The 24,556-nt window shown below is 47.1% G+C and overlaps 1 protein-coding gene across 2 annotated transcripts in view; it reads right to left on the bottom strand.

The window, feature by feature from the left end:
- The window catches only part of GPC3 (glypican 3), a 146,158-nt gene that overhangs the window by 38,916 nt on the left and 82,686 nt on the right, over positions 1-24,556 (bottom strand). For both annotated transcript variants that reach the window (XM_071569267.1, XM_071569268.1), the window contains exons 4-6: positions 20,285-20,418; positions 17,371-17,496; positions 6,345-6,465 (exon numbers count right to left, since the gene is read on the bottom strand). In XM_071569267.1, coding sequence (XP_071425368.1) covers positions 6,345-6,465; positions 17,371-17,496; positions 20,285-20,418 — 381 coding nt within the window. The remainder of the gene's footprint in view (positions 1-6,344; positions 6,466-17,370; positions 17,497-20,284; positions 20,419-24,556) is intronic.

Here is a 24,556-nt window from a genome sequence, read left to right as displayed (position 1 = left end):
GTGCCCATTTACTGCCCTTTCCTTACTGAAAATAGAAAATACCTCACATTCCACAGCAAGATGCACAGTGTGGATCTTAACTGTGCACCCCTCATACTCCGTGTCCAGGCATGACCGTGGTTAAAACAGGCAAGAAACTCCAGCAAACACAGCCCTCTGTTTGCAAACAGGCACGAAAACACATCAGGTCCAAATAATCTCTGGCTGTTAAAGAAAAACCTTTTGGGTGACCTGTGGGTACAGTGTTCCCACAACAACCCTGATAAAGCCGGAGGTTTGCGATAGGTCTCTGGTGATATCTGTTGTGGGCAGGCGCCGGCTCTTCCTGAGCAGGGGAAGGAGGGGCTGGGGCTTGAAAAGACACCGGACAGTCAGATACCTTCAAATTTAATTATGTTCTCATTATCCAGGGTCACACTTTCCCTGATTTAACTGCCCTGGCAAAATCCTCTCAGTACCACTTGCACAGGGTGGGAGAGCATTTACTCAGCACATTAACAGGAGCTGGGGCACAGCTAAAAGGACAATGGAATTAGTATTTAAATACCAAGCCTAGACTTGGTGGAGCTATAGATTACTTTGTGCAGTAAAGAAGAATTAACTGATCCTTTACAAAATGCATTTATCATTAAAATAAAAATCTTCTGTCATTTAATTTAATAGCCTTTGTAAGAAATAATTGCAATGTCTGGTTGCTTTTCACCAACATGTGGTTTTAATATTTTAATTGTTACAAACTGTTTAATAATGGTGAACAAAAGGCGTGTCTAAGTAATTATTGTATTTATTAACATTTCTTTTGAGGATTTGATAGATTATATTGCACATATACAGCACTCCAGACATTGTAGTGTTAACTTACCAAAATTAAAGGTGGAAAATGAGCCAAAAGTGACTTGCTTTGGTGCAATTTAAACATTGTGTTTTCAAGTGATTAGTGTAGTGTATCACATTATTCAACAATCTGGAAGTTTGTGCATTTTTCTTATTATTATGCATCTTTATCTGATTGGGGAATTAAAATACAGTGGGAATAATAAACCTCAGAGAGCGTAGCAGGCACAGGGAAATGCTGTTCCAGCAAATCCGTCAAAGTCATGGATGTTTCTGAAGGGGAAATATATTCCTGAAAAGTCCCCACCTCCCCAGGCTCTCCCATAATAAACTTCATAGCTTTCCCTGCTTTGAGCCACACAGGACAGAGTCTGGTGAGGTGGGTTCCCAGGACCTCACACCTCCCCTGGGAGCAGCCACGGCCACCCTGAGCTGCCCCATTCCCTGGGAGCCCCCTCTGCATCACTCAGACAGCCTGTTTGCAGGTTCCCAGTGTGCCCTGAGCAGGGTCTGACTCCCTTTGCCTCCCCAGGCATCATTCCCCCATGGTGGGGTTAGAGCCTCCTGGCCGGTCCCCGATGCTCCACCACACTCTGCATTTTAAGCAAAGGGGTTGCAAGGGACTCTCATGTACAAGGGCATCACACCGTTCCCAGGCCTATTTTGTTTACATTTGATTCAATCAAGTTGTGGCCTTTTGGCCTCTTTCCAAATTAACTTCTGGGTGACCTCCACCATGCCCTCTCCCAGCAGCCAGGCCGCCGGGAAACAGCCCATTAAACCTACAAACAAATATGGGACATATTGGTTGATCAAACCAGCTTCAAACACGGCTCTGGAAACACCAGGATGTGCTTTTTATGCGAACTTCAAGTCTATTTTGTCTTCGGTCATTCACACCTCTGAGGCTCCAGGCTTTTTTTTTTCCCCTTCCAGCTATAGTTCTGTTTTACTGCCTCATAAAACTTCTAAATTTTGTTCTCATCTTCTAGTAAACCCTGCAAAGAGCAATGCAAGGGTCTCACCACAGGACCTGGGTCTTTACACCAAGCACATGAAGAAAGGCAGCAAGATCCTGCTTGGGGAACAGCTGTAATAGTCCAAGAAACTGTGTCTTCCCCATATTTCCAAGGAAATAAATCAAAGGGAGTTTCTCAGGGTCTGTGAAAGCACATTGCCTGGATTCTCATCCCCAAAGGGTTTATTTTTTCAAGAGCTTATATGGTAGTTAGATTTCTGGCTAGAGAATATGCAATATGATAAAAACACAGGCTCTGTATGGGGCAATAAATTACAGATTGTTTGATGTGGAAACCAAAGAAATGTCAAATTCCAGTATATCTGAAATATTCTAAATGAGCCCTTAACTGGAGTGTCTGGAAATGTACAATATGTTTCCAGGCCATTCAATTTTGTAAAGACACATCTCCCCCAGTTAAGTTTCCTTTTATGGGTTTTTGTATTAATTTTTGGTGTGGTTTTTCATTCCTTTTCTTAAAAAATTGTGCTCTTCCTCCTCGAGACAGTGCTATGATAAACAGCAGGATTTAACTAAGCATAAAAAGGGACTGGAACTGGGCACAAGCTAAAAGAGGTAACTGCATTAAGGATGGGGTAAAGCATCTGCTGCAGTGGTGTGAGAGCCCCATGGGCACTGCAGAGGGCACAAAGGCCACCTCAGGACAGACAGGGACACGAGGTACTAGGGATCCCTGCTGCATCCTCACTCAGGTCTGCTCTCCAGAGCCTTTCATGGAAGAGGATGATCAATAGGAGGTCACCAATGTGGCAGAGCTCCCAGGGCATGGGATATGGGACACCACAGCTCCCAACTCCATGTGTATCTCTTAAAACTTGAAGCTCATCCCCATCTGTCAGCCATCTAAATGTCCCTATGGTGGGAGGAAAACTGTGTGACCAGAGGAAATAGCTGACCTTGCACACAGCTTTCTGCCTAGGGAGGCTACCGAGTCACAAAAAACTGAGCAAGACCTTGTGCTGACACTGAATAGCCTTTCAGTTTCAATATACTTTCACTTGCAGGATGAGTGAAAACCTTTCTAGCTAAAAACAGACCCCATCCACTCTGGGAAATAAAAGTTAGGAACCAATTCCAACTCATTTTCCTGAAGGTGACCCTTAGCCTCCCAGCTGAGATAACAATGCTAATATTTATGGATGGGCTGTTCATGCCTCTGGGCACACAACAAAAACAACTCAAATCAAAACTTGGTAGACATCTAACTGACCTAGGAAAAAGAATCTACTTCCAATATGGCAATAATAAACCATCTCACCCACCAATATACGAAAAATAGCATCAGCCACAACCACACGTTTGGGTGAAACAAAAATGGTCTGATGTAATGAATAGGCACCACTAAAGGGGACTCATCCAGAAAGGGCTGACTTGAGACAGCACACTACTCAGGCACTGTGCTTTATTAATTTATTTTAGCTTGATAGAAGGTGCTCAAACAAAAATACATTCTGGGAAACTTTCACTTCCCCTTCTCTCTGGGTTAGGTTTTCTATACTTGTATCAGTTCCAACAGGTTCAATTCTAACACACAAACCCCATTCTCACGGCAAATGTTTGATAAGAATTTCTCATGTGTATGTGTGCACATTTACCCAGATTAGGTTGGAGGAGACACGAACTAAGGAACAAGCACGATTTCTACACATAACACATTCTCCGTTCTCAAGCAAGCTTGAAAACGTGGCAAACTGCTGAAAGAGTAGACATTTTCAGCAGCATGAGCAGCCTGGAATAAAGTGAAGACAAGTCTTCAGCAAATAACAGAAATTTTAGCAAAAATCTACAAGTAAAAGCTGTGGTACTCTATGAAAACTGAACCAACTAGCATGGTTCCTGAGTCTGCCCACACCCACAAAATCCAGGCTGCATCCCTAATAACACACTGGGAGGAAACCACAACACTGTACTAGATTCACAATTTACTGCTAGTCACGTGAGGAGTCCAGTTCACAGCTTTGAGCACTACAAAGATGCTCCTTTACCCAAAAAATCCTGGATACTGGAAAATCCTTAAAAGCCACTGTTGGCTTGAGCTTGGTGGATAAGGAGATTTTCACTCCTCCCCAGCCCAGGAATCCCTGCTGCTTCCTAAATCTGAAGCCAACACGTGAAAAACACAACTGTAATTCATCCAGAGCTGCTGCTGCTTCCACATTTCCTACTCTTTGGCATTCAAGGTGCATTCCACATGTGAAAGAGAGCTCAAAACTTCCTTAAGCCAAGAAAATAAGTGTGATGGTGAGCTCTGACACCTCAAATCCCAAATTTAAGTAACCCCTGCAGTTACTTCCATGGTATATGAGCTACTTATCATAGACTACAGACCCTTCACAGGAATAGAATAATATCACAGAATTACAGAATGGTTTGGGTTGGAAGGGACCCTATAGATCATCTTGTTCCAAGCCCCTGCCATGGGCAGGGACACCTTCCTTACAACAGGTTGTTGAAGACCCTGTACAACCTGGCCTTGAACACTTCCAGGGATGAGGCATCCACAGCTTCTCTGGGCAAGCTTCATAACTAATTTTCACAAATCACTTCCCATTTTCTCCTGATTTTATTCTCAATTTCTCCTCTTTCTCAAACACCACTTTACAAGATGGTTCAATATTTTTCAGACTCTTACATTTACACCAGTCAAACCTAAACAGCTTACCTGCACCCAAAACATGTTCCAACCCAAGAAGAGGAAGCACTGTAAGAGATCACAACTAAGCCGACCATATTCACCCCCTTACAACTATTTTTCTCTGAGCAGCAGCTGACAGAGACACTCTACTGCTGCAAACAGCTGAATAGAGCCCAGCAGTGTTTACCCAGGGTCTCCCACTCCACAGATCTCCACTCCTCAGCAGCCTGAGCTGTTCAGCAAAGACCTAACTTGACCCAGTCTGGCAGCCAGCATTTCACAACCACTTTATGTCAGCAGTTTCAAGTGCACTAATAACCATGTTTTGTTCAGTGCGACTTTCTCACTGCAAACGGCAAAATATCATTATCACCTGCAGGTTGAAGCCTGCCCTCCACCCCATTTAATAGGGAGCTGATTATGCTGTTCCCCTCCCCGCTTTCCCCTTTTAATAATTATGGGCTGTTGGCAGATGGCACCGCTCGGCACAAGGAGGCATATGGGAAGGCAGAGCAGGCTGTAGGGCCACTGTCCACCTCGGCTCTCATGTGGTGGGGTGCTCCTGGGGACCCCAAATTCCTCACTGCATCCTGCTCCCAGACAGTACCTAATGAGGCATGTCTGCATTGGAGGGCGCTGGGGTTAAACTGGGAACGGCTATGAAAACAGTCCCTGGCAGTCACAGGAGCAGGAAAGCAGAGGTTTGCAGAAAAGTTGCTAAGCCAGCAACTCCAAACAGAGCCGCCCTCACAGCCCACCCGGCCGGGAAGCAAAGCTGGGCTTAACCCCAGAGACCCACCACTGCCCAGAGCCTTGTGCCAGAGCAACCCTGAACAAGGTCCCACTGGTAAGAGCTCTCTCAGGAGAGACTGGGCAGCTCAGCTGCATTAACAGTGTTACCACCCGAGTGTGTGCCCTGTGAGGTCCCAGGACCATGTCCCAGCAAAGTCCAAGCTATCTGCCTACTGAGAAACATCCCCTCTATGACTTACTGCAATGTCCCATACTCAGTGACAGGAGCGGGGAGAGCAGAGCCCAGAGCTGGACCCCAGCCCACTGGCCCAAGGTAACGCTGTGGAAGAGCTCTGGAAAGTGAACAGTCACAAGCTGAACACTGTGCAGAGGTGCCACCTAATTCCCTGGCAGCAGTGGGGCTTCTTCACAGGCCTGACCTGGCATGGCATGATGGTTGGAGACAAGATGCTGCTTGTCCCAGGAAGGATGCCAAGTCTGAGGCAGTGGGAAGGAAGCTTCCTTCCCAGCAGAAAGGATCTCATCCAGCTCTACCATTTCCCCATTCAACAGTAACTTGCCCCAGCAGTGACAGGTTGTCCAAGGAGATACAGCAAAGAAGCAGGTGGCCCTTACTGCCAGCCATAAGCAATGTCGAAAGTGAGTCCTCTGATAGAGAGGACATCAAGCATGTGCCACACAAACCCTTGCCAACACCTTGTGCTTAGGGGAACCACAGCAGCTCCATCTTTCCTGGTCCTCCACTGCTCAGGGGATGGATGGCTGGTGGAAGTGCACTAGGGGGATGCATCCACACATCCTCCAGACATAGGTTGAGCCTCAGAAGGCGGCAATGCATGTGCCCCACAGCTCCCACTGAGCCACCGAGAACCACACCAGTGTGTATCCAATAGGACCTGCCACACGTGCCCCTGCAAGCCCGGTACCGAGTAGGGCTGAGGTGGCACTGGCTCTGCATAGAGCTGCTGAAGATGGAGACACCCACGGTTGTCTGGCTGAGCCCAAAGAAAGTGTCGGGGAGGCCAAACTGATTTGGAAACCGCCCACTCTGGAGCCGCCCCTTCTGGCACGTCTGCAACAAACCTGGTTGATGTGTTTCAGCTTGTCAATAATTTGGCTGATCACTGGCTCCGGACCTTTCATCTTCACTTCATGGTTGCCAGTCTGAGCTTTTGCTCCGTTCCTTGTGATTTGGGGGCTGTACCTGTAGGAGTGAGAACAGAGCTGATTACGATGTGATGGGCTAATACAGGGGAGATCTTTAAAGATCAGTACAAACAAAAGAAATCCCAAGATAAGCATCATTCCTTTTCAAAACAGAGAGCACAAGACAGTTAATAATGACAAAGAAAAGGCAGATGATTCCTATAAACATTTTTACTCTGACTGTGCAAAGCATCAAGATGATGTAATTGTATCACTTGAGGACAATGAAGTCCTTTCCAGTCCATTAGTAACCAAGGAAGATGTTAAACAGTATACAACAGGGATAAACATTTTCACATAACTTGCACCCAAGAGTTCTAAAAAAGCTGGCCCAGAAATTCGGGCTTGCTCATGTTTGTTTAAAATAAATCTTGGCAGACCACAGAGACTCCAGTACAAGAGTGGTAGTGTTGTGCCCACAGCCAAAAAAAAATGAGTGGGATGACCCAGTTAACTGGAAGCTGATTAGCATAACATCAACCCCCTTGCAAAATAATGACTATCACTGATGTGTGATTTCAATAATAAAGAATTAAAGCATCAGAATATAATTAATGCTGTCAACACTGCTAATGGAAAATAGGTGTTGTCAAACAATTCTGATTTCAGTCTTTGATGAGATCCAGCCTTGGGGATCAAAGTAACTGCTCAGACAGAACGTACCTTGACTTTGGTACAGTTCTGGGCTCTGCACCACGGGGTATCTTGATTTACACGGGTACCACATAAATCAGCAAAGCCCCCGTAAAGCAAATGAAGCTGCCAGAGCACCTCTGCAAAGGAGGGTGCCCAAGCCTGCACTCAGCTTTTTCACTGGCAATTAGGAAAGAAATATATATTCACTTGCTGCAAGATTTATGGAATGGCCAAGTTTAACAGAGTGATTAAAGTGGGAGGAAGAGAGACAGAGGGGTGGCTGCTCTCTTGCCTGTGGGGGAACATGTTCCTACACTTGGGACCTGGTGCTTGGGAAATGAGACAAGCATGTCCACACCAACCTCAAACTTGGGTTCAAGACCAGAGCAATCGGCTGCCACCACCGCCTGCTGGCAGCCACAGCAGTGGCACAGAGCACACCAGCACCTTCTCGAGCTGTGAGCTGTTCATATTCATCACAGTCCCAGTGACAGGCCACGGTACTCTTCAAGCACAAAACAAGTCCTGGTCTCCAAGAACTGGCAGCCAGAACAGGCACGGCCAAACTACAGCACAGCCTACGAAAGTGAGATTGCTGAGATAACATCAGCACCAGTCTGCTTTACTGTACCTCTGTTTTTCCAGCGTCATGGGTAAACATGACGAATATTCCTTTCTGCATTCATCTCCTACAGATCATGTCTTTACCAGCTCCCAGCACCAGCCCTAGTGCCTGCCTCCCTGTCTGTCAGCTCCCTGCTCCACTGCCCAGCTAATCCTTCATCCCCATGCTGCCACGCAAGCTTGGGCAATGACAGTCAGCCCATTTCACATGGGTTTTGGGTTGAAAGTGGGACTTTAGCAAGCATTTAAAGAAGGGGAGGGACACAGGAGGGATTGGTGGGGCCAACTCAGGGAGGATGCTTTGCTGGGGGAGAAAGCAAGAGGCATGGAGACATTTGGCCTCCAGAGCTCTCAGGGCACACTGAAGGCTTCAGAAATACACAGGGGCTTGGTTTGAACTCTACTTAAACTCTAAATTAGGAATAAGATTGACTCAGACATGTGGGAATGCAAAGGCAACCTCAGATCTATACTGGTGTAGCAGGAATTTGTCCCTGACCTGAAATATTCATATCATTTAAAATACAGAACTGAGGCTGATTCCCACTCCAAGGCTATTCCAGGGCAGGAGTTCTATGTTGAGGAGCTCCCTGCACCTCCAGCTGGGTCCCCAGCACCAGGCACTCCCCATACACAGCTCAGCTGATGGCTGTTGACCCTGTGAGATGCTGCACTGAAAGAGATGACAGATGAAAAAAACCGGGAGATAAGAGGTGTGTGTGCCTACAACAGAGGAACAGATGCCTGTGTATATTTCTGCTTCCAGGCACAAACAGCTTGTCCAGATACAAGTGTCACTGCAAAGCAAAGACATCAGCTTGGGTCTCCCAAACCCCTCCAGCTCCTCAACAAGGGAGCAGCTGCATGCACAGTCAGCCCACTACCCTGCATTTCAGCACCAGCACTGTACTGAGAGCTCTGCTCTCTGCACCTGTCTTCGTGTTGGGGCCTCCTGTTAGAACTCAGCATTTTGCAAAACACTTTTTTTTTAATAGTTGCGTTATCCTATGAGGCACAAAACACAGCTTTGCCTGAGACACAGTAGCTCCCAGTTCAGAAAAGCCCTCACACACGCAGTTAGAGGCTTGTTGTAGGCTGAAAGCTTAGTGACTGGGAGAAGTGGGGCCAGAATGGGCCAGGCTGGGTGCCAGCCTGCAGCAGCCCATGCTCCTGGCACTGCCGGGCTGCATGCTCCGAGCACCATCTCGTGGGAAGAGGCTGCTGCTGCCGCAAGCACAGACCTGCCCGGGTCTAATACTTGGGCTGAACGTTTTGCAGGGGAACAAAGCACTGGGAGCAGTGAACCACTAATCCTGCTGCTTATTTGTCACACAGTCAGTTAATGTCACCGTGCCCACCTGACAAACACATCTGGAGACTGGATGTAAACAACCACAAGGCGCAGGACTTTTCAGATGCCAAATAAATTACCATCTTGGGTATCACTGTAAATTTAATTAAAAATACTAATGGAACTCAAAAGCACATTGCTGAAAGTCTCCTGTGATTCGAGAAATTTAACAAGCAAACTCATACAGGTTTTAGCAAGAGCAGAACCAAGCCCATTTGGTGCATACCTAAATTAATACAATCTCTCTCCTAAACAGTTTTATATAAAGAAACACAATAGCTTGAATTTCAGTGGGTGAAATCCCTTCTGAAGTGCACACAACGGCTGCCAGAGAGGATTTCTGTAGCCAATGCAACGTTGTACAGGAGGGAGGAACACAGTACTCTAGCAGTACTATACTGTAACTTCATGTCCAAAAATTGAAATTGTTCTCCAGAAAGTTCTGCTGGGGTGGTGAGGATCTCAGGTCACCCTTCCCAGGGTGAACAAATCTACCAGAGAAGGAAGAAAACTCGAAAGCATCTGCAGTAGGATCTGTCCCTAAAACAGCGATGAAACAAAGTGTCACCACCTGGTGCTTCCCACCTGGGCAAGGTACAAGGGTATGCACCAGACCCAAAATGAACCCAAAATCTGCATCATTACACAAGTCACTTGAAGCAGCAAGGCAGTGGGCACTGCAAGCTGCACATCTTTGAGCACAAGTTGGAAAAAAAGAGATGCACAGGGACACGCTACATCTGAACAGACAGAGGTGTACTCCTGTGTGGCGTGGGTGCTTTGGCACACACTGCCTCTGCACTGCCAAGCTGGGACCTCCTGGGGTGTTCAGATATGAGGGGGGCACCAGCTCCCCTCGGCTGTGGCCACACTCAGGCACGCAGGATGAGGCCAACTAAAGGGTTAAAAGCTTTGAAATGTAGCTTCAGCCAGCGATCTGCATTCCTGAAATGCCAGAAAAGCTGGAAAAGGCAGCTGGCACCCCTCCCTGCAGCCTGGGCCAAGCAGCCGGGCCTTAATATGGCAGAGAGATGCCTTTGCAGACCCCAACACACTGGAGAACGGGGGGCACAGTACAGTCCCCATGCAGGCTTCTCTGCATCCCTCCCCCTACAAATTGCTGCAGGGCTAGTGGGCTCACGGCAAAACAAAGCCAAAGCATCACCTTCCTCTCATGTTCTCCAGTCACAGTGCAGAAAAGGAAAGGTCTCAGAGCCATCTCGAGCTGCTTTCAACTTATGCCAATAAAACAGCCCTTCTTGCAGGACACTTGTGCCACTCCATGATACCCATCACATACCTCTGCCATGGTCATTAATAATCAGCATGCACAGTGGACTAGGGGATCGCTGCACCAAAGGGGTATCAGTGTTGCAACATAAGCATGGTCTGGCTTCCACTTCATAAGCAAAGCCCAAAATGCATCTCCTTGCCTGGGCTCGCTGCGTATAGACTCTTGCTGGGGATGTGGTGTTTTCCAAAGACAAATGTCACATTGTAAAATGTGCTGATAAGCAGTCCTCATTACAAAAGACTTTAAAGACAATCACCTTATGAAAACTCCAATGATCTGAAGTCTTCAGTGGGGATGGCACAACTACAAACCTCTCCTGCTCCTTCTCATCCACCAGCCATAAAAGACCAAGTATGTTGTCAAATTAAGGGATTTTCCACTCCTTTTCTCCCCACCATACACAAATGTCTCCTGTAAATGTTTGGTCTTTCCAGTTCAAATGCAACTACTTCCAAGCTTTCATTTCAGAGCAAAGAAGGCAAGATGACAAATGCTATTTAAATATATAGCCATGAATTTAAAACGTGTGTTCATCCTACTTGGCCATGCAAACCTTTGAGATGAGTTATTGCAATGCCTGGTCTGTGATTTAGAGAAAGCAATCCTGGAAGTCAACCATGAAGAATTACACCTTTTAGAAAAAGGAAAGTAAGTATGTCATTCAAATAACAACTAATTGATGCCTGCCTTCCAGTTGCAAATTATTTACTCAAACACAGCTCCACTATTTAAACAGCACAGTATCCCTTGCAGGCTCTTCCTCTACTATATATGTTGACTGAATCATACTTGTTTGAGACAGTGGGTGAGGGACAAACACAACATAGACTGCTACCAAGAGAGGACTACAAACCAAGAGAAGAGTTTTTCTTGCACAGGAGTTAATAGCTGATCTTGTGAGAGCAGCATTCCCAGCACCTGCAACATCCCAAAGCTGCTCTGTATTTCAAGACATGACTTACTATAGACCATGTGGGTTCGTGACAAAGTCCTCACCACATAGGAGGTAAAAAGATATGAAAAATGGGAGAAAAGAAAAAATGTTTCTCCCCCTCCCCACCACTCTTGACAGGTACCCAGGTCTTACCTCCAGCTGGTCTTCACAGGTTAGTAAAGGTGGGTGCAGTGGTGAAGCCAACATATTATTCTCTGGCCCTGATAACTTCTGGTTTAGTGAGACAACTTTAGTGTCACATCAGCAGTGCAAGCAGTGGAGGCCAAAAGGCTTGAAAAGCTGTTTCCAAGCCACTCATCCTGCCCTGCAGAAAGGGAGTAACTCCTGGATGTGCCCACAAGCCACTAAGAAGAGGTGAAAACTCCTTTCCCTGACAGTTTATTCTCTAAGGAGAGACTGTCCAGAGATAACCTGGTCAATCATACCAATTACCCCACCCCAGCTGTCCTCTTCCATATGGGGTCATGTTCCTGTTATTCCTTGACCATACGCAGACATCTGTTATATGAGGGTGCAAATGGCAGGAGAGAGGTGGGGGGTTTGGCTCTTGGGTGCCTTCCTGGCTTGCAATCTGCACTCATTTGCTTCCTTACAAGTGAGTCCTTGCAGTCCCTAAAGAGCTCATGATACCGCAGTCAATTTACACCACCAGCACCTCCAAATGAGCTGCTTCAAAAGCAACCAGGAGGATCCAACGCTCTCAGTGGGGAGTGTTCTCACCTAACTAAAAAGGAGCCATTTTCTGATGGATTTCTAAATATCAACACCTTGAAGCCTGGTCCATGAGAGTCCTCTCAGATGCTGCTGTTCTCTGCCAAGAGAAGCGTCCTGCAGTTCATAGCTTGATTATAAATGTGAGGTATCAAGTAATCACCTGATTCATGGAGATGGGACTTTAGAAGGAACAGCAAAAACTATAATATTCATAGCAAAACAACAGGAGCTTGTGGCTAACCTGAAGTCTCTCTCCACTCTTATTTCACTTAAAGTGAAGACAAACAGATTATGGAAAAATAGCCTAATTCTGAGACCAAGCAGCAGGCTTAACAGAGGAAGATTCATTATCTTAATTTCTGAAATATTCTGGAAACAACTATGGCCACTCAATAGTCCACTGAATTTGCCTACTATCCTCTCATTGTAGCTTACATTTGCTACAAAGCTGTGTTTTATGTGCTTGAAAAGTTATACAGCTCTCCTCTTTGGGGACTCCATTGTATCAGATATTTTGCAGTACTGCCAGAAATAACCAAACCCTTCATGAACTCAAGGGTTATTGCTGGCATGGAATTTCCTTTGTTCCAATTACAGAATCTCATTTTTCTGTCTTGCTTCCAATTGTGCTTCATTGTTTATGATTTGTATGATTAAAACAAACCACAGTACATTGGCAACAGCAGGGAAATCTGAGACTTCTAACTTGAAGAAGAGATTTGGCAAGGTGCTAAAAATATATTAATTTTGAATTGCTACAAAGAGAACAAGAGTTATGCTGGTGATTTAGATTAATGCACAGGTTTGTCTTGAGATATTTGGAAATCACAATATCTAACAGTAATGCTTAATGTGCTTACAAGTTTTGCAGTGGGCAGATGTTGCTGTCATTCTATGCAGAACAGCTTGAAAGGAATATACTCATGTAAGCAGATTATTAAACTCTAAGAATCTAGATTTTAATAGGCTTTTAGTATTAAATGCTGCAAAATCCCAATACTGTATATAAGGCTATAATCACCTTTGAGATTCCAATGCCTACCTCCCATGGAAACTGAGGTGAGTTTTATATCTCAACACCTACTTGACTTAAGCTAAAGGCTTTAAATGAGCTAATTATTCAGTCAGGACTTCAGTGATAAGAATCACCCCCTGGTTTTTCTCTGCATTGGATGGAGATAAGGATAAGAGAGGCTGGACTGCATCTCACTCCACATCACCAGCATGAGGTCTGGTGAGAGGATGGGGCATGAAAACAAAGAGGGGCAAGGAGGGGCCTTACAGAAACCCTCGCTTAGGCAGCTTTAAGTTGTTGCATACCCACCCTGTCTACACATCTGTCTTGTGGAATTGCCTGTAATTTAGCCCAGGAAAGCTGCAAAGAGGTGCACAGGGATGCACAGAGACAGAGGAAGATCCAGCAGGTCTGGTCCCCAGCTACCACCAACACCCAAGCACTGTGACCCTTCAACAAGCTCTTTGCAAGTGGTAAAATGTGCCTCAGGTGGCATTTGCTGTGAACCTTTGCTGTGGCATCTCATAAAAACACAGTGTGTTTTTGAACACTTTGAAAAGTGTGAAAAGCAGGAATGTGTTGCCTTTTAATTTTTCTTCCCATTTTGGTTTATATTCTTCAACCACACAGTAACAGCATAGCAAAAGACACAGGTACTGCTCTGCATACCCAGAAAAATCAACCTTCCTTGTACAGTTCCCTCTGTTTGCAAGCCCTTATTTCAAGGCACTATGTCCTAAATCCACAACATGGATGGCAATCAAACTATTAACCCAAAGATGAAACCTCAGGAAGGAGGATGAATTCTTGTCATTAGTGTAGAGAAATACAGGACCACAAAGGATCACAAAGTAAGACTCAGTAAAAGAAAATGAGGGATGAATCACATTAAAAAGCCTGGAACACACAAAGCAGGATGAGTAACCCATGAGCAGAACATGTTGCAAGATATCCCCACCACAAGCTAGGGTGTGGAAAGCTCTCAGTCCAGTAGGTTCTCAGAGCTCTTCATTTCAGGGGTTTTGCAAGGGGTTGCCCCAGACAAGGAGTGCAACCACTGCATCATAACCCTCCTCCATCAGTGGGAAATCTCAGAGCCAGGGATGAAACGAGAACTGAAGCAGAGTTGGACCTTGATCACCATGACAAACAGAGTCTGCACAGACTGCACAGAAATGGTTTGCTGTGGCAGGAGAAAAGCAGGACAAAATACTCCAGCCAGCTGCATTGCATTGGAGCCCCAGACAAAACATGCCACCTTCAGTCAGGGCAGAGGGAGTTAAGGACAGGAAGGAAACAGAGGATGGCTCAAGGCTCACATTGGGAAATGAGATCCAGCAGAAAGGCATTGAGCATGTCAGGCCTCTGGGGAGGAGGGACACTCTCACTGTCTGCGGATAACAAAGCACTGGGATAAACAGGATAAAGACTGATTCAGAAAAACCACAAGAGAAGGAGCACAGGGTGCAGAAGGGGCTGTTTGCGTCAATTGACAGGATACACACTGTCGGTATTATTTAGTACTTGAGAGCTTTGGCCAGGGGCTGTGAAGTTGCTATTCCAGGCATGATTCAACATGTTATAGGAAAAGGGCTTCAAATAACTAGCAAATTTTGTCTTGACAGAGAGCTCAGAAAACAGGCAAACCAGTAGGGCTCCTCTTTAACTTAGTGAACACTTGGATACTGTGTTAAAAATGTAAATAATCACAAATAATATAGGAACTCCACCAAATCCATATGGACATTCACACCTTCCTCACTGACACTGCAGTGCTCAAGAAATTTTATCCATCCTCTGCGCAGCACCAGTTATTGAAACACATGAGAACATGGCATCCAGCCAAACATTGCCCTTCCCTGGTCTTCACCAGACGCTGCAAAGCTCTCAGCAGCTTGAGCAGGTGCTTTCTAGTCAATCCATGTACCTCCTGTAATGCTTATGCCCTGCTGTGTTGTCCCTCCAAGACATATTGAGTTGGGTGAAGTCCCTCGTGAGGATCAGGGCTAGTGAACATGAGGCTGCCCCTGCCAGTCCACAGCAGGAGCGCCTCATCCATTCAATCTTCAGATCTGGTGGCCTGAAGCAGAGCCTGACTATACCATCACTTGTCTCTGCCCTCCCTCTAATCCTGACCCATAAACTCTCATTCAGCCCTTCATTTATTCCCATGTGCTTCAGCTGGTCCCTGACATTGAGGGTGACACTCCTTCCTCGTCTACCCTGTCTCCTTCCTAAAGACCCTGCAACCCTCCCTTCCAACACTCCAGTTGTAGGAGCCATCCCACCTCATCTCTGCAACCCTTCCTTCTGGGAACCACTACACATGTGGGACAGCTACCAGATATTCAAAACACACCAAATTTCTTGCAAATAGTGGCAGGATGGAGTCTGATGACCAACAAACACACAGCAGTTCAGCAGAAGAATTGCTGCAGCCTAGCCAGAAACACACATTCTCAGAGCTGCCATAAGAGCTCCCACGCCATAAACAGCTGCTTGGCTCCCTCTTGGGGAAAACACTGAAATAAAGGAACTGGCAGTTTGGGGTACTTGACCACCGTTACCTTAAATGCTCCTGATTTTCAGGAATTCTCCCAGACTCTCTGAAAGACATGCCAAGCTGGGAAGTCCAAGCACGTGAAGCAGTCAGTTTTGACTCCACACGAAGCAACGCAATTGGCTTTAGAGATCATTTTAACTACATGTTTGCTTCTATTTGAAACATTCTGCAAATGGGTCCTGGGAGAGGAGCACCCTAGACCATTATCTTACACCTCAGCTTTATTTAGCCGAGTTCTCCATGTAGCTTCACTGGCAGAAACACCACCAGGTCTGAGACACTTTCTCAGCCCATGGAGCAGAGGGTCACCCTGGTTACAGCTGCAGATGCTAAAAACACAAGGTGGGAACTTGTATTTGAGGGAGGATCTGGACTCAGCATCCTTTCATTGATACCACTTCACCCAGCACAGTGGTGACAGCAGGACCTGGACTGGAGCCACTGGTCACAGTCTCAATGAACTGCAAGAAAAGACTTCACCCTAGTCTTCCCCTCCAGACCTGCAGCCTTTAATAGCCATGCTTGAGAAGTTCTAATTAACAGTCAGAGAGACAATACCAAAATACTCTCTGTTTTTCCAATTGAACTTCTCAGTTAGGCACGGAAACTCAAGATTTTCCAGAAATAAGTACCAATAGAGGACACATTTTTCCTTAGGCAACATGAGTACATTTTATTAAGCGTGTGATCTCAGACGCTTCAGTCACTTTTTTTCAAAATAGAGTTTGATGCTATTTTGGTCTATTCAGTGTTTCAGGTCAGTATTGCCAGTACAGGCTAATTACCACCTGAGGTTACTGATCAAGAAGTCATAATTAATAACTCCACATTTCACCACTTCCTGATTTTATTTCTATTTTTTCCCTTATGCAAACTACTTAACAGCAAAGGATGCTTTGCAAAGTAGGGTGATTAGAGGAGATTTATGTATAATTATAAAAAACATTTCCAAGTTCAATTTCCACGTTATTTAACATTCCTGAGGGGCATTTTTTGCATGAAAAAAATCTCCATTTTCATTAACACTTCCTTTCCCTTTATGCTGTGATTCCTACATTTGCCTGTCTCTATTAATCTCACAGCTAACTCCAGAACATCCTCAGAACCAGTGAGTGGGGCAGGGAAAAGTGGCCAGGGTATAAGCTGAACCTTGGCGTCAATGGTTTTATCCAGAGAGGACAGCCAGGACCTGGTGGTGGAAAGATGGTCAGATGGCAGCAGTGGCAACACCAGAGCTCAGTGGTCCTGAAGTTCTCCAGCATGGAAACATGGCAAGGAGAAACCCAACAAGGTGGTTTTCCTTTTCCCTCCCTGGGTAGGGCAGGGGATGCCAACCATGCTGTCCTGCTACCACTGCATGGTGTCAGACTGGAGACATCCTCAGCCCAGGCAGTGCATGGTGGCAATGCCCTCATTGCTGCTCCAGAGGAGCAAACCCTGGCACTGTGGTGCACCCTCCCACAGGAACATGGCTGTGTCAAGCTACTGCTGCTCTCTAGTCTCTGGCCAACCACAGCTAACTCACCCTGACCTAAATCAGACAGGGATGCAGGGTTTTCACTGAGCAGAAAACTCAGTGGAGGGCAGCACACAACCACTTCTCTCTGCAGACTTCGCACATCCACCTGAACCACAGCACAGCTAGACACTTTTTCTGCACAAGGTTCTTAAAGTTCTTAAAGGACTGAGTAGAGTCCTTAACAAAAGACAAGCAGTGCTGGGGAGGGGAAGGGAAGGGAGATGTGATTCACCTCTCCACGACTTCTTGTCCATTCCAGCAAACGGTGTCGTTCTGAACAGCAGAGCTGTGGTTGCAGATGTACTCTGGCAAGCTGCTGTAAAAACTGCTGTGGGACTTCAACTTCGCAATGAGCTCCCTGGAAGAAAGGGAGGGAAAATGCTGCTCAGTTAAAGGAGGAAGAGAAGATGGGGTTGGTGCATTTTAACTATTGAAAGTAATCACACAAACACAACAAGAAAGCAACTGAGTGCAAATAAAGCACAAAGCATCAGTTTTATTTCTGACCTCAGGTAGTTCTTTGCATTGTCCCCTGACATTAGGTGGTCAAAGGCTGAATCTGTGTTTCCTAGGGCAAAACTGCTGGTGATGGGGAGGGATGCTGGGGCAGCAGAACCTCAGCCCAACCATGCAGTAGGCAAAAGCCAGATACAGTCTCTGCACTCTCATGACACCTAAGGAAAAGTGCCACTAGCTGACACCATGCATACATGGGGTACATCTGAGCAGCAAGTGCTCAGGCTGCCAGCAGTCCCCTCTGCTTCGCAGAAGGCAACAGAGGCCCTTTAGGGACTTTGCCTGACATTGTCCATCCAGCATTCCTGCAAGGGCAGGTAGCATTTTTGATGGCAGACCAGAGCAGACACCCTCAGCACAGACCTGTACACATGGGTAACACTGTCTCATGTTGCGCCATCAAAAGTACACGATTTCAAGGCATACACTGGGTCAGCCACGGGTTTACAGTCTGCATTCAAAGGGACAGGTTACACTCACCAAAATGACTCTGCCCTGAGAAGGCAGGACAAGCCACAGGAGCAGTGCTTGCAGCAGACAGAGGGGATATGAATCAGGCTGCATCCCAACTCTGTGCCCTCCATTCCCAGCACCAAGGACCTTTGTCCCCAGCTGGTCACCTTCAGTAGTGGTCCAGAGATGCCAAGACACAGGCTGACCCCAGGGACTCTGCCAGTTGCCAGAAAATAGACAGGAGCTGTGGGAGGGGGATGTGACATCTCCCCCACCCAGGTCAGTCCCCTCAGGGACTCTCAGCAGCTGTCACCAGGAAACACCAGCAGATTTAACAAAATAAATGGCACCAAAAGTATCATAATACGAATTGCAGGGACAGGAGGCAGTAAGACTTGGCCTCACAGACTCCTTGCTTGCTTTCACCTTGTTTCCCTCTTTGGCAAGAGGTTATTTCTCAGTCTCCTTTCTCACTGGGGGGATGATGAGGAATCAGCACACCTGGAGCTGGGAGCTCTCAGGGGCATCCCCCTGGGTGCCCTGCCAGCTGTGGGGAGCTGCCTGCAAGTTTAGGCAGTTCGGTGTGCTGAGGGGGTGCCCAGCTCCCTCCACCACTCTTTGCTTAGGGATTCCACGGGGTTCCCTCTCCGGTCGAAGCCCATGACAGCCAGCTGGGGGCAGGCGACACCAGGAGAAGCCGCAGAGGAGACTGCTGTGCGCTGCCTTTTCGCTGCCAAGGAGCCTGTTCCTGCCCTGGTGGGACAGACACAGCCCCTGCAGGCAGAGCCACAGCCCACAGAGGCCACACAAGTCCTCCCTCTGGCCACCACAGCACATCCTGCCCGGGTATGGGAAATACCAACCAGTCCATTCGTCACTCTTCATGCCAATGAACAAAGGTTTGCCTGTTAAGCTAAAACCCCATCCAAAGGGTGGGAGTTCAGCCCACAGCCTCCTGCACAGATCAGAGAGGTGCTTCACAGTCACCTCCTGCATGAAGCACTTCCTGCATCCACCTTCTGCACTGGCCTTACAGCTGGGCAGGAGGTCCAACCAACACCATTTGGAAAGCTAAAATGAGGCAAGACCTGCATCTACAGTTAGATCAAACCTCATGCAGGACAAACTCACTACCCATCACACCCAGTTTCTTGCATCCCAGACACTGCCTTGCTCTGCTTCCACAAACCCCAGCGTCACTGCGGAGAACAGATGGAAGAGAACATTCCTGGGGAGCAGAGCTCCCCTCTGGGCAGGGATGGGGAGGGAAGGGAGAAACTCCTCTGTATCTGGAGGTATGAGCCGACGTAATTTATCTCAGCAGACTTTGTTAGACTTCACAGTCCTCAAAAGACATCCCTGTCAGACCTGGGCTGGGTAACCTTCCAACATGTTGAGACAACTGAGGAATGCAAACCCTAGTGCTTGTCTCCTGGGAACCGTATCAAGAATGTGGCCCTGTTAGTCTTCAAAGAGAAATCCATCCAACTTGGTGCATCCCCAATTTCAAAAATTGCCAAGCTTGCACGTTTCTCTTATCCACAGGGATTTTTCTTGTACACTGCATATCTCTGGGTGTACCTTCAGATCCAGAGGGGAGATGCTGCTCCCTAGCACACTAGCGTGAATTCACCTAATTACAGCTTCTGCTTACAGTGGGAAAGAAGCACGAGGTGCAGTGCCAGCAGTTGAGGCACCTGCTTCACTAAGAAAATACTCAGTAAAAGGCTGTTAACGTTTCTGAACTACCATAAAACACTATACAAAAAAACCCAACCATGAAATGCATCTCCCCTACCTATACACACAGTGTAACATGCAGCATTTTAGGCTAGAGCAACCATTTCCACCTGTAACTACACCTGTGAGTGTTTCTGGCACTACAGCACTGCCCAAGAAACCCAGATAAGGCATTTGGTGAATGAACCTGCATGCTTGGTGCATTGCAAAAGCAAAACAAAGATGGGGAGCAGGAGGCAGTTTTATAGGTTAAAAAAGAATGCACTAGGTGAGAAAATCCATGTAGACACCTTGCTGCACTTCAGAGATAAAGCCAGGTTTACGGATAAGGGAAATAAGGAGCTCTCCCATCCAATTCCACAGGGCCATCCCATATGGTGACCACTCCTGCAGCCCATCCATCCAGCAGGCACCTTACTCAGCCTGAGTGCTCTCACCTCCTCCTGCTTGACAAAGTTTCTTCTTGCTCAGTATGAGTCACCTTCAGGACTTTCTTGTCAATGAGAAGGTCTTCGGGGTAATTAGCTGATCGAGCCTGCCTCTGCTGAGCGTGGCCACATAACCGGCTGATCTGGAAAACACAAACACAGCAGCATGAGGAAGTGCAGGGACCAGAAGCACTGCAGGGAAACAGCTCAGAAGCACACTGGCACCTGCACAGAAGCTGGTCTGTTGTCTCATCAGCCACATCTCGCCCATAGCTCACACAAGCACCTGAAAGCAAACCACTGCCCTAAGGATACAACCTGGCTTTTGTACAAGTACCTGCGCTGTGGGAAGGAATGCAGCAGGCTTCAGGCACTATTTTTGGGCATCCAAATGCTGTCAAAACCCCTGAGTTGCATTTGTGACCAGCAAATGTGGTCAGGTTAAACTTGTGCTGACAGGAGGGGGCCTAAGATGTGTCCTGCAGCTTCCTAGCCGAAAGCTGCAGCATCTCAACTGTACGCTCTGTCTCTCCAACCAGAGTGTGTTTTAAGAACACATCCCCTCTGAAGGTAAATCCTAAAACCCTGGTTCTGCATCTCGAGGCAGCTCATCATCTGCATGGGCTGCACAGCAGATGCCCAAGGATGAGCATCACACACACTTGTACTAATTAAAAAAACCCAGGGCCTAAAATATAGCAAGCATTGTGGCCACAGCCCAGTCATACAGTGGGAGGTCTTGATTAACAGGGCTCTGCTAATGGCACAAATTAGCTCATTAGCATACAGATGATTTGGTTACAGGCTGCAGCAGTGAGGGAAGGAATCCAAACCACCTCGTTAAAACTCTCTCGCATGGCCACTGTCCCGAGACTCACCCAGCAGCCCTGTGGCCGCCACTGCAGTCCCTGCTGCAGATGGATTTGCAGTCATTTCCTTTTCTGGGAGACTATCAAAGGACAACTCTTCCCCCTGGCACCACTTGTCACCGTGAAACTTGCCTTTTGACCCACCATGGGCTGTTCTGGAGGATTCATCCATGTTGGGTTGTGAAGGGAGCTTGGCTGATTACTAGGGCCACAAAGGCACCACAGCTAACACCAACCTCTCTTTCTGTGAGCCTCATCCCACCACACACATCCAGGTTTGGGACCAATCACACACCCATAAAATGCCTGTTCATTGCAGAACTTCATTTATCTCCACACCACACCATATCAAGGCAGTTAACTAAACTCCCAGTTAGCTGCACACCAGAGGTTAAAAGCACACCCGCTGCCTAAAGCTACAAGCATCTGATGTGTAAAGAGAAGAGATTAATTCTGTTCTATTACATCCTGCATTTGGGTGGGCAAATAAATTAGTAATGTCACCTCTTTCATTATCAAGAGCAGCACAGTTTGTTTGCTCGCTCAGGCTGCCATACAACAAAGAGTAAAACAGAAACCTCCTGGGAGCTGGGCACTGCAGATTCTGCTTCACAGAGAGGTGGAAATAGATGCCACAAGTCCTTCTGCACCTTCAGTTCCCTCTGCCAAAGCAGCTCTTCCTGAAGCAGACAAGTGAGCTGTTTCTGAAGTATCTTACCTGGGTTTTTTTCTCCTCTTCCCTCCCTTGGCTGGGTCTTCTCTCCACCTTGCCAAACCTAAGTCTTGCAGACGAATGTCCCAGCCCTACTGCCCTCCCTAAATCATGTGGCAGGCTTCAGACACAGAGGGAGGAAGGAAGTCAGAAAACTGATTACATTTTTGGCTCTTTCCTTTGCCTTTTGGGCTCTCCTTTAGCACTCATCCCTCTCTCATAGGATTTACAGGTAGTCCCCTGAGCAAGTAGACAGGAACAGGAGGAAATCACGGGGCAGCAGGAGATCTGGAGAAGGGCATTTGAGACCTAAGACTCCACCACTGTGGAACGGGTCTGGACATCCCATGCTCACTCTGTGCTGACTGGTCCCACTGTCCCTGCAAAGGGCAGATCATCAGGAGAGTGTGAGGATGCACTGGGGGGGGTGGTGGTGGTCTGTGGACTTTTCCCCTCCAGATGTCAGAAATGAGACCTGCCATGAAACCTCCACAAGGAAACATAAGGTACACAAAAACTCCAGGACAGTGGATATAGAGGCAATAATGCCACAAAGCAGCATCACTGCACCAACACTCCACACAGGCACGTAAAGCATAGGAAAGAAGTGGGAAAAGGTCGGATATTTTAAGCTGCTGTTTGTGATGACTCCCTTTGATTCTCCCCAGCTCTGTGAAAAGCCCCCCCCTTCCCTTTCCAAAGCCTGGCTTTCAGCTGGCAAAGCCTATTGAACTCTGAGAGAAGAGCAAGTCCAGGATCAAGGCTTTTTCCCAAGGATGCAGAAAGGCACTGAATAGAAGGGGAGGGCCAAAGCAACAGTGTGAACAATGGCACCACCCGAGAGTGTGATTCAAACTGCAGAGCAGTCAGGCACAGCAGGGCTGCCTCATCTCCCACCCAGCACCAAAGGTACTTCAGCCCCTCTGCTCCCAACTCCTGTGCAGGAGCTGTGGCTCAGGTGCATCCCCACAGCCCCACACAGTATCTGGATACCATGGGCTCCAGGAATTACAGACTCATTAAGGTTGGAAAACACCTCTACAATCATCAAATCCAACTGTTGATCAACTCCGAGCATTGATCACTGCATCCAGCCCTCCTATGAGGGATGAAATCAGAAACAGGATTGTGTTAGCTGTGACATGGGACACCAGAGGAAATCTTCTAATGGATAAAAGGTGGAAAGTTTGAGCAGCGCATCCAAGTTTTTGCTTATTTATTTATTCAAGCACCAACTAACCTTTTCAGGCAAAAAACCCAACCTTGCTGCCCATCTTGTGAAGTCATGGTGAAATGGTTGTCATCTTCTAGTCAAACAAAAACTTGGGTGAGATTTGAACTTAAAATAAAGTGAGTGAATGTAGAAGTAACAGATTGCCTGCTCATTTGCAGGGGCGGCATCGTGTGCACTTTTTGGGGGAGGGAAGGATTTCACAAACCATCTGCCAAAGTCTGCTGGGCCACAAGTGGTCCTAGGACAACAGCTCAGAAATCTTATTTCAATCTTTCCCTCTTTTTGAGTCCCCACTGCAAACTCAGGAACACAAACAGGTTCCCAGTCTCTTCCTAAACACGGCTATTTTAAAGCAAGCTCCAAAAAGTCCAGAAAAATGCCACTGCAGGGCAGTTAGAGAAGGGACAACACAAGCTCAGGCTTGTGATGTTTCAGCTCTCCAGGTATCACTTGCTCTGGCTGGAGAAAGGACAGTCAGCTCCCCAGCATGCAGTGTGCCTGCAGGAGGGACAGCAAAAGGAAGGCAGCACATCTAATGGCATGTGCCAAGTCACAGCAGTGAATACCTGGCTTCCTCCCACCACACAAGTATAAATTTGAAATTCCAAGCAAATTGACAGAACTGAACTGCCAGCTCTTCTCCTCAGGCTCTGCACATCATCAGGGGGATCAAAAATATACACCAGCCTTTATCTAAAGAATAGTCAGTGTGAGAATCATGCAGTCTCTTAATTCATGCCACAGAACAGGCTGAAGTTTGACACACCAGGCTGCAAAAAAAGCTGCATAAGTAAATCAAAAGGCAGTGTGTTTTTAGGCAACAGGAGCTGGACTTTTTGCTTGTTTTAAAAAGAATTTGCCAGTCCACCGAGAAACTGCAGCAAGGGGACATCAGCCAACCAAAACTCTCCCAAAGCCACCAATACTGTCACAGCCAAAGCAAAATTTCCCTACCCCAGTTCATTAACAAAGTCACTAATTACCCAATTTAATTAGCCACCTCCATGTGAGCATGACCCAGGCCACGAGGGGAACACTCTGTCTTCTGACAACCGCTACCCACTGATCTGTTTCTTGATTCTGGCCACAGGGAGAGACCATACTCAAGTCAGGCATAGCTCCTTGGGGACTGCCTGAGGCAGAGGGTCCTGTGCCCAATGGGGTGGCAGCTGCTCCCAAGACCCTGGGGAGCCACTCGCTGTGGAATAGCTCTGCTTTAGAGGGAACAGTGATTTGAGAGGAGCACAGGGACAGTGCTAATGGAGTAGTACTATCAGTCCATTTTAACACTTCCACATTAATTTAAGATAAGAGGTGCCTGAGGACTGCCGGGAATGTGCAGCTGCATGGGAATGATGCACAGTGAGCAGCCAGGGACCAGATCTGCCACTGCAGCTTCTTTCAGCTGGGTCAACCACATGGGTGTAAAGCACAGTATCAGTGGGTACCTGCAAGCCCATGAAAAG

This window comes from Pithys albifrons, chromosome 14 (assembly GCF_047495875.1).
Source record: "Pithys albifrons albifrons isolate INPA30051 chromosome 14, PitAlb_v1, whole genome shotgun sequence".
NCBI classification, from domain to species: Eukaryota; Metazoa; Chordata; class Aves; order Passeriformes; family Thamnophilidae; genus Pithys; species Pithys albifrons.
Note: the sequence above shows the minus strand (reverse complement) of the source record. Positions and strands in the feature narration are given on the sequence as shown.